This window comes from Crassostrea angulata, unplaced genomic scaffold (genome assembly GCF_025612915.1).
Source record: "Crassostrea angulata isolate pt1a10 unplaced genomic scaffold, ASM2561291v2 HiC_scaffold_141, whole genome shotgun sequence".
In the NCBI taxonomy this organism is placed as follows: Eukaryota; Metazoa; Mollusca; class Bivalvia; order Ostreida; family Ostreidae; genus Magallana; species Magallana angulata.
In genome coordinates this window covers 23,175-34,361 of record NW_026441696.1, presented here as the reverse complement: position 1 = coordinate 34,361, position 11,187 = coordinate 23,175, and the positions used below count along the sequence as shown (strand labels likewise).

The 11,187-nt window shown below is 34.9% G+C and overlaps 1 protein-coding gene across 2 annotated transcripts; it reads left to right on the top strand.

Moving 5' to 3' along the window:
• The first annotated feature begins 6,992 nt into the window (after nt 1-6,992).
• LOC128169495 (uncharacterized) lies at nt 6,993-11,164 on the top strand. 2 transcript variants are annotated; one of them, XM_052835626.1, is made up of 4 exons: nt 6,993-9,674; nt 9,764-9,808; nt 10,722-10,855; nt 11,003-11,164. In XM_052835626.1, exons 1-4 carry the CDS (start codon nt 9,626-9,628, stop codon nt 11,162-11,164), a joined length of 390 nt encoding a protein of 129 aa, XP_052691586.1. In that variant the 5' UTR covers nt 6,993-9,625. The 2 variants fall into 2 exon arrangements, 1 of the variants encoding a protein (XP_052691586.1); XR_008241549.1 differs by having other exon boundaries at nt 9,611-9,674; nt 10,000-11,072.
• Nucleotides 11,165-11,187: the final 23 nt, after the last annotated feature.

Below are 11,187 nucleotides of genomic sequence, written 5' to 3'. Positions count from 1 at the left end.
TTTCACAACTTTGAATCTACACTATCTGAGGATGCTTCCACACAAGTTTCAGCTTTCCTGGCTTTCTGGTTCTTGAGAAGAAGATTTTTGAAAATTTCTCGAAATTTTTCATTAATTTCTAATTATCTCCCCTTGAAAACGAGTGTGGTCCTTCATTTTCACAACTTTGAATCCCCTTTGCCTAAGGATGATTTGTGCCAAGTTTGGTTGAAATTGGCCCAGTAGTTCTTGAGAAGATGTTGAAAATGTGAAAAGTTTACGGACAGACGGACAGACGGACGACAGACAAAATGTGATCAGAATAGCTCACTTGAGCTTTCAGCTCAGGTGAGCTAAAAACAATAACTAATACATTAATTGTTTTTAAATGCAATAACTAGTAAGTAGTTGAGGAAGAAAATGTTCATATTTGCTCTTATATATTTTGATCGCTTTACAAAATTGGGGGGGGGGGGGGGGGGGCAGAACGAAAATATAGGGCATTGGAACATTGTTAACAGTGTACTCCTACCAAATGTTTAGTTCTATATCTTGCGTAGGATTTTCTTTTTCTGGTAAAAAATAATATTTCATGAAGGTACAATGTCAAAGATTACGTGTATGCAAAAATAAGTGTAAAATTCGAATACTTTACAATATTTATTTTTTGTTATTCTACCGAGGGACCATACGGCACACTATCTTTTGAACGCCCATTGTTGCTCAGGTGAGCGATGTGGCCCCATGGGCCTCTTGTATTAATTACATTGACTTCCTTTTCTCTGGAGAAGATTTTATATTATAGATATTTAAAGCAAAAAAAAAACCCTAAAACTTCAAATCACAAATTATTGCATGCATGTACTAGTAATATGTAAAACCTAGTGAAAGACAAAATATACTAGTATAGGTGAATTATTTCATGAGATATACAACATTGTTCTCTAAATTGAACTTAAATTATTTGTACGAATTAGAAAATACAACACAATAAACAGACCTTTTTTTTTTCATTTTTACCCCCTATAACAATTCCTTAAAGGGGATCACAAATTCATTGAATAATTTAGTAGAAAACTGTGATTACGAAGAAGGCATCATTTTGTTTCAGGTTATATTTATACGATATAAAATAACTTTGTTAGCTAGTTGGAAAGCGCATTACAACCAGAATCAAGTAGGTAAAGTTTCAATGATGTTAACCTTTACTATTATTATATGTAAACATTTTCATAACCGTTTTCGTAAATAATTGCATTAACAAATAATGATAAAGTTTAGAGCTAAAAAAACTAAAAAAAAAAGTACAATTCAACACCATGAAATGGTTCTAATAACGATATACCTTCCATAATTGAAAAATTTCAATTACGTATTACTACAGGTACATTTGCAAAATTCTTTTATACTAGTATGAATCAGTAAACTGGGTTGGGCAGTTTACGCATTATAAACCGCGAAGCTATTAATAATTTTTCTACCTTTATTCAGCATATAAGGAATCATCAAATTAAAAAAAAGAAAAGAAATCCAAAATATTAACCTAAAGAATTCTTTTAATTATAGGTGGTAATATTTTACAAAAAGGGAGCATATCAATTGGTTTTAAACTTTCGATATTTCTTTATTTACAGTCATTGGCACGATATGCGTTTTTTTTGGCGATTGATTTACGATTTTTATACAGAGAACACAGTATTTTACTTTAAGTCCAGCGAATTCTTTAATTGTATTCCCCTGAATATCTGATTAGATTGATTTACTGTATATTTGTTTTATACTGGAAATGGTGCAATAAAAATGAATATTTTACACATAATGATATTTGTTCAAATATCATTCAGAGAATTCTCTTAATGCAGTCCCCAGAAGACTTTATACTTTATTTAGATGCGTTTACTGTGTGTTTATTTTATACTTGGAATAATACGTCATGAAATAAATAATTTATGCAACAATAATAACTTAAAAATCCAGTGATATTTCATTGCAATCCTCTGCACCAATTTTTATATTTTTTTCCGGGAATGATGCATTATGAAATGAATATTTTACACAAATAATATTTGTTTACGTAGAATTCAGAAAACTTCACTCAATGCAACCCCATGCACTAATTTTTATTCGTTTTTGATTGATTTACACGGCCTTTTACAGCACCGAATAGACAAGACTTGCGTGCATCACCAACGCAGAACCGAAAAGCTGATCTCGGTTTTGCTTTGGTCGTAGTCTGCTTCAAAAAATATAGACATTTGATCATTTTTCAATCGCAATATGAGGGTCTGCTTCTCACACCGGGGTCTGCTTTGTATGTACGCCCTGGGTCAGCCTGAGGTCAGCTCCGGGTCCTCCAAAGCAGACCAGAGGCAGAACCTGAGCGGATAGAGAAAGCAGACCAGGGTTTGGTTTGGGTCTGCTTTCTGTAAGGTTTGATATGATCGGTAATTTATATTTTATTTTTAGATGAATATTTTGTTGTTTATGAAAATTATCTGTTTCTACCAAGTGCACAAATCAGTCAAGACTTATTGCACCACTTGAAAGCAGCAGGGTTTATACAAACATGTTCACATGCAGCTTTACAATACAACATAAGAGAGAACCGGCAGGTAAGTAAATCGCTACCGTATGCAGTTCAAATCAACAATTTAATATTTTTAGGATTTCCTAGGAGACTGTCTCTTCTGCACAACTGGCATTTCAGTTTCTGACGACTCTTTACTCGAGTCATTTGTCGACTTTTTGGTTCTAAACTGTGGCAAGAAACATTCCTTTTCATCATTTGTTCGCCATCTCACTGGGACAGCTTCTACACCCCCCTCATCCAGGAGCTGAAGTTTTTATACATATTCTGATGAATAACACCACGTAAAACAATTATTCCTGTGTATAAAAAATTGTCTGAATTCAGTAGCCTTCTACCTTTCAATTTCTTTCAAAGATATAGGTTTTCTTGCAAATTCAGATGGAATGCTGTTTTTTTAGTTATGTAGAGCAGAAGAAATTTGATCAATAACCCTTGTCCCAAGTCTACAACACAATAGGACCTTTTATCCACAAAAGAAGCAAACGTTTCATTTATTCATAAGCACACTAAATGCATATACTCTAAAGGTATTTGAGATACCATTCCTATTTGAATCTGTGTTAACGGAGAAACACCCTTGTAGTGATCTTCATCATCTCTATTTGCAAATGAAGCATCTGTACGGAGAGGTGCATTAGTCTCAAGGTATGCCATTTTACCTATCCATGTACCATTTTGTGTACACTTGTCGGACCCATGATAGCCTGAAAACGATTTAACACATTTAACATAGGCCCTAGCAGGAGTATCGCAAATCACTGAATCAATCACTACCTCAAACATCTACCTAGAGTACTGATTTCCGTTTCTTTGTATGTCTAAATACTCATTAACGAAGTCCTCAAAGTATTGGTCCACATTATCTGGTTTTGCTATCCCATGATACAGACCAATAACAAAGGGTTTTTTCAGTTCTAAATTTGCAATCATTCCTAATATTGACCAGAATTGGTCACTGGCACTTTTAAACGAAGGTAAACAATCAATATTTATTTGAATTTTTTCATAAAATTGATCACGCAAAGATTCACTCGATGAATGAGTTTCGAGCTGCTGACTCAAAGCTGAGGACATTCCAAAATGATAATATTGTCCACCACACTTGATTGACTTTTGTTTTTAATAAAGTTCGTGGGTCCTTAGGTAAATAAGGATGTTGTTTTCTCAAAATGCTAAGCAGATCAGAAATGGTGGAATTTGGAACTAGATGGGTAACAGCCCAATTCCGTAAGTCTTCTTTAAAAGATTCCTGGTCATGATGCATGATTATTTTCTGATTCAGACTCATAATCTTTATCAGAGGAATCACTAGCAATAGTACCCATGTTATTTTCAAAATCATCATGATCATTTGAATTTCTGTCTTCGTTTTCTGACAGCTCTCCCAAATCTGAATTTTCAGGGTCTTGATCCACCCTATTTACATTGTCATCAACGTGAGACAACTGTGTATTTGAGGTTTGTTGTTGAGATGAATTACTTAATGTTTCTTCAATATCGTGTCTACTTAAACTTTCTATTTCTGAAAAATGTTCCTCTAGATTTCGTCTTACACGGCGTCTGATAGACAAGTATAGGGAACCCCCGGTAGCCATAGTGGATGTGTTTTTGTGTCTTATTGAGATCCATGAATGACTTAAATTATTTCTCTATATAATTTTCATTAATACATTTTGTAATTCAGAAAGTATGCAATGGAAGCTAATGTAGGTCAGAAAGCCAGAAAGGCACAAGAAAATGCAGTTGACCTTCATCGATTTATTTACGTCATCCCATGGAAACTCAGGAGCGGATCTGGAACTGAATATAGAAATACCCTATTTTAAACACCATAATTTAATGTCTCTTTACAGTGCACAATTTGAATAAGTCCAGTATGGAGTACATTTTAACAACGTTCGCCATGCGGGCAAGTACAAGTAAATTCGCTCTAAACAAACTATTAGTACTTGATTGTCTTTTTTCTAGAGGTAACGAATTCCAGTTCATCGGCATTCATCCTAACTCGGTATAATTTATCCGTGTTGTCAAAGTTAAGTCTTTAAATTGAAGGTACGGTCTACATATAATTTGATACACAATATTAGGCCAAGTTCAAATAATGAGGTGAATTGAGCTCCATGTCAATAGCATCTATATTTGTTCCAAGATTAAGGTCTTAATAAGAGAATAATACTTACAGCTATGATTTCAAAATATTCACATTGTGTAGTGGTATTGGAAAGGTTTGTGTGTCCACTGCGGAATCGACAAGTGTACAAACCGTCAAGAAAGCAAAGGTCAGTAGCGTTACAAAGTACATTCATGGCACAATGCAATGCACATTCTACAGTAGACTTGATTTCTAGGGTGTGGACAGCACATGGCCTCGTTTAATGAAAAATTGTTCATAAGAATGTACTATCATAAAACCATGTAAATAAAAGACCGCTGCCCAGAAATTCATTTTAGATTCTTTTCATCTACAGGTCCTTAATACATAACCACGTTTGAACTATATTCTGACTTAAACTTTGATTATATCCCGGAGTATCTTCCTTTATCCTTCAGGACCAATCAGTCAGTAAATGTTTGTCCTATTCACATTGATATGTTTAAATATTGACAATTTCCAAGTGCCTTTTTCTGTGAAAACATTACAAATCAAATGTATAACGTACATACTGTTGGACGCAAGCGGATATAATAATTATAGGAAAAATCAATAACGTAAAAATGTCAACCTTATCACTTAGTCGTACATTTGTATAGAATTATACAAGTAATAGCTTTCCAAAAAGCTTGCCTGATTAAACAAAATTATTCAATGGAAGCATGCATGTATCAATTAGGCTACCTTATCAGTAATGAATTTTAATTTTCGCTGCTGATCATAAATTTATAAACGGAACGTGCAAATTAAAGACGAAATGTCAGTCTTTTTTCGATCAAGAACATGTACAATTATGTACATATACACTAGTATCGCTTGAAATTCAATTGTTTTATTCATTATTTTTTTAAGGAATGTACACATATCATATACGTGCAGCTTGAAAGCTGGAGATTAAATAGTCATTTTTATTTTAAAATTGTATTTGTTATATTAAGATGTAAAATTAACTGAAAGGCGTTTTTTGAAATTTCCAACCATATAAAATATGAAAGAGTACACAAACACGTTTTGTTTTTTGAATGTGTGTAAGGCAGCTTCATCAAAATCATCTTGACAAGCAATTAAAAAAAGGGTGAATTCTCAAATTCATGAAAAAGAAACCTAACTGTAACTTCAATTCCTTATTTGCAGTTTTATTTAATACATGCTTCTATAAAAGTGAAGGGGGGGGGGGCAAATCCATGATATTTCAATTTATTATATAAAAGTTAAGAAAAGTGCCTGCTGCAAAAAAAGAGGGGAGGGGGAAAGCAGTCCCCCACTCCCAACCCAACCCCCGATGCTACGTGCCTGTGATATTTACAAAGCACGATGTGCTCTGTGGTATTCGCATGATCCCAACGGACTGGTCCACTAATCGGCGCGCAAAAACTATGAATGAGACATTTTGGCGCGAAGTCCTGCTTTACCATTCACGCAACGGCTGAGATCTTGATGAACTCATCCATTGGCAGAGATCCATGGGGAGGGGGTCAGATGAATTTTTGACATTTGTTTTGTAACAGCTACATACATGTATATTATACTTTGGATCGGATGTTTTGGAAGATATCTGTCAAATAATTAAACACACTTGATTAGTAGTTGTTAAATGTAGTAATGTACATTAAGTAAGACCCGCGAGTTATAACCCCTTTTCAAGATTAATGAAATCGCCCAACTGAACGAAAATCGGGTCACAACCCGTTTTTTGTGATTTAGTTCCTACAGTAAACATTCCTGCTGTATAAATATATATTTGTTTTAATCCAGACTGATGACACACTTGTAATAATGATAATCCAACACCAATTATTACTTACATTGAATCGTAATAGGCAATATGTCACAACTTGTTGCGATGACCCCCTCCCCCTTTTTCACAGTTCTAATATGGTGGAATGCTGATCTATTTTTAAATCAGGATTACACACGTGCACTGCATGGTGAGCATCCCCTTTACTTGAAAACTATTGCTTGATGTTGTTATATTACATCCAATATAACGTTTTCATCAATTGTGAATGTAAATGCCGACACCTTAAACATGCATCGGTTAATCTTTTCTGTGAAATATGATATTGCTTGATCCCATTGTCTGCACTGTTTCGGAGAATTTAACTTTAAAACCTCTGACGTCAGGCAATCAATACATCTTTGTATATGTATTTATTTGATCAAGCATCCACTATAGTTATTACCTTATGTCATTTTCATTGACTTCCTTTTCTGTGAAGTAGATTTTATATTATAGATATTTAAAGCAAAAAAAAAAAACAACCTAAAACTTCAAATCACAAATTATTGCATGCATGTACTAGTAATATGTAAAACCTAGTGAAACACAAAAGATACTAGTATAGGTGAATTATTTCATGAGATATACAATATTGTTCTCTAAATTGAACTTAAATTATTTGTACGAATTTGAAAATACAACACAACAAACAGACTAAAGGTAATTATTGACCTTTTTTTTCATTTTCACCCCCTATTACAATTCCTCAAAGGGGATCACAAATTCATTGAATAATTTAGTAGAAAACTGTGATTACGAAGAAGGCATCATTTTGTTTCTGGTTATATTTATACGATATAAAATAACTTTGTTAGCTAGTTGGAAATCGCATTACAACCAGAATCAAGTAGGTAAAGTTTCAATGATGTTTAGTAAAGTTTCAATGATGTTAACCTTTATTATTATTATATGTAAACATTTTCATAACTGTTTTCATAAATAATTGCATTAACAAATAATGATAAAGTTTAGAGCTAAAAAAACTAAAAAAAAAATGTACAATTCAACACCATGAAATGGTTCTAATAACGATATACCTTCCATTATTTAAATATTTCAATTACTTACAACTGGAGGTACATTCGTATAATTCTTTTATACTAATATGAATCTGTAAAATGGGTTAGGGCAGTTTACGCATTATAAACCGCGAAGCTATTAATAATTTTTCTACCCCTATTCATTATATTAGGAACCATAGAATTAAAAAAAAATATCCAAAATGTCAACATACAGAATTCTTTTAATTATAGGTGGTAATATTTTACAAAAAAGGGAGCATATCAATTGGTTTAAAACTCCGATATTTCTTTATTGACAGTCATTTGTACGATATGCGGTTTTTTTCGATTGATTTACAGATTTTTATACAGAGAACTTTAAGTACAGCGAATTCTCTAATTGCACTCCCCTGAAGTATCTGATTAGATTGATTTACTGTATATTTATTTTATACTGGAAATGGTGCAATAAAAATGAATATTTTACACATAATGATATTTGTTCAAGTATCATTCAAAGAATTCTCTAAATGCAGTCCCCAGGTGAATTTATGATTTATTTAGATTGGTTTACTGTACATTTATTTCATACTTGGAATAATACATCGTGAAATAAATAATTTACGCAACAATATTAACTTTAAAATCCTGTGATAATATTTCATTGCAATCCTCTGCACCAATTTTTTATTTTTTTTCTAAGAATGATGCATTATAGAATGAATATTTTACACAAATAATATTTGTTTACTTAAAATTCAGAAAACTCCACTCAATGCAACCCCATGCACTAGTTTTAATTCATTTTTGATTGATTTACTAGGACTTTTACAGCACCAAACAGACAAGACTTACGTGTATCACCAACGCAGAACCGAAAAGCTGATCTCGGTTTTGCTTTGGTCGTGGTCTGCTTCAAATAATATAGACAATTGGTCATTTTTCAATTGCAATATGAGGTTCTGCTTCTCACACCGGGGTCTGCTTTGTTTGTACGCCCTGGGTCAGCCTGAGGTCAGCTCCGGGTCCTCCAAAGCAGACCAGAGGCAGAACCTGTGCGGATAGAGAAAGCAGACCAGGGTTTGGTTTGGGTCTGCTTTCTGTAAGGATTGATATGAGTAGTATAGGCGTCTGTTTAACCCCCCAAAACAATGGGCAATTGTTTAAAAAAGAACAATAGGAGAACAATGGGGGAGTATCGATTGGAGGCAGGTGGGGACCACCTGCCCCACCTGTCCCACCTCTCCCCCTAAGATTTTTAACCCCCCAAGACAATGGAGATTTATAACCCCCCAAGACAATGGAGATTTATAGCCCCCCCCCAAGAAAATGAAGATTTTTAACCCCACAACACAATGGGTATTGTAGGGGGTGGGGGGTGGTCACCCGACCCGATATATGTAGACCATCAAAACACAACGGGGTATTGTATGGAGATGACAAAAGCAAGTATTTGTCATTGACCTTAACAAAGAGGAAAGGGAAAGCAGACCTGAGTGTAGTAAAACTGAACGTGTACTTTTAAAACAGGGTTAGAGTAAGGACACGATCATATGAATGAAAATGGAGGAGATCGATTACCCGAGCGTAGTAAAAGAAAATCGATATGGAGTGAAAGGTGTCCTTTTAAATATACAGAGAGGAAACTATGAATGGAGATCGGCTAGATTTGAATATCGGTGTTGTTTGAGTAATGATACGGAGATTGGGTAGATTTAAATCTCGTTGTCGCTTGAGTAAAGATACCCGAACGTAAATGTCTGAGTAAGGATGCCTGAACGTGAATATTTTTCTATCTATCTTTTTCTTTCATTCTCTATCATGTTTTAACCTAAGGGACACGGTTGCGTGAGAACATTCCACCTTCTGGCAGTTTGAAGCAATCTCGACCAATTGTAATATTGTAGAAAATGCTGCTAGCTACAAGGAATGTTTTTTCTGTCTATCTTTTCTTTCATTCTTTAACAAGTGGTTAATCCTGAGGAACTCTACTGCGTGAGAAAACACCGCCCCCTGTCAGTTTGAAGCAATTTCGACCAATCGCAATATCGTAAAATACTGCTGACTACAAGAAATGTAACTTCGACAATTTCATTTTCTGACCAGATCGATCGCCGCTCAACATGAACACGAACTGTAGGTTGATTAACGGACGTGCTGTGTGCCCGCCAGGTAAATAGCGGTTGCATTACATGTGTTCGAAATGATAATACGGTTATATATTTTTTGATGAAATATTTATGATTCTGTTTTATTTTCAGTGCAATTTATCACTCCCAGAATGTGGGACCAAGAGTCCGATGAATGTAAGTCATTGTTTGTTGAGTTGGTTTTGTATTGACAATGTTATTTATTCGTGTTCTTGTTATTTATTCGTTTTGTTTGTTTTCTTGTTTTTTTTGTTTTTTTTTCTTGTTATTTTCATTACAAACGCCGAAGGATAGTACTTTGGTATTTTTGCTCATGTATATTGTTTCTAGTTGTTCGTTTACTTCAGATACAATCCCTCATCGTTCAACCTCGACGAGCATAACGATTGACAGTGAACGGACACGCGTGTTAACCCAACCCCTGGTTACTACCCTGTTATGCACTTGAGTATTCATCCCCTAGCATAACCACAAGCATCAATCTATTCCCAGTTTCATGAACATTGTTCCATTGTCATTTCTACTTAGGTCAGCACACACACTATTACACCCTTAAGACTACATAGTCTAGTATACACACTACCCCCCCCCCCCCCCCGCCCTCACTACTCAGGCTAGTACACATACTGCCTTCGCCCCCACCTGTATTACTACTTGTGTTAGACATCCCCCCCTCCTTTCACTTCTTAGGTAAGGAACCTACTACCCCTCACCACCCCCTCTCCCACTACTCAGACTAACAGCCAGACCTTCAGGAACACCAATCATACAGTAATCAAAGTAATTATGTTTATCTTTTTTAAAACTTATATTTATCTGATTAATAATCGGTTTTGCATGGTTTTATTCTTTCAATTTATTCCATCATGTTTTAATTATATATGTTCAAGAAATTGTCCTTTTTCACATGATGTATTAATACCTGACACTGAAAGTTTTGTGTATGTAAGAAATAAGTCAACTAATGATTAAAAAAAGTGTATTGATATTCTTATTATATTAAAATACATTACTGTATTGATTTCAACAAGAAAATAGATCAATTTTCATTGGGGTTTTTTTATTACAGCTCTAGACATTAGTATAACCGCATTGGTTCTGGCCCTCCTCCTCCTGCTCGGGTGGATAGCCAAGAGGATGATGAGACACTGCGCCCGAGTGAGGAGGAGGAGCAGAGGTTTAGAAACTGTTCCAAAGGAACGTGTATGTACTTATTTGTTTTATATTAATATTTTTGAAACTCTTAAATCATTCATTCTGAGTCATATTAAATTCAGTTTGCATGTAAAGTTTCCCAGTAAAAATTTTTGTAGCATAGATGCATACTTATGTCTTTTGTTTTATACATAGTTTGAAATAGAACCCCGGCAAGGGCTCAACCCCCAAAGACAATCTGCACCACCCCCGCCACCCCAAGCTAGGTCGCTACCAGAGCCACCCCCGCGGGCGACTCCAGCCAGGTCTCTGGCACACCCACCACCGCGGGCGCATGCGGGGGGGGGGGAAATATAATCTCCGCTCAGCAAAGAGGTAAT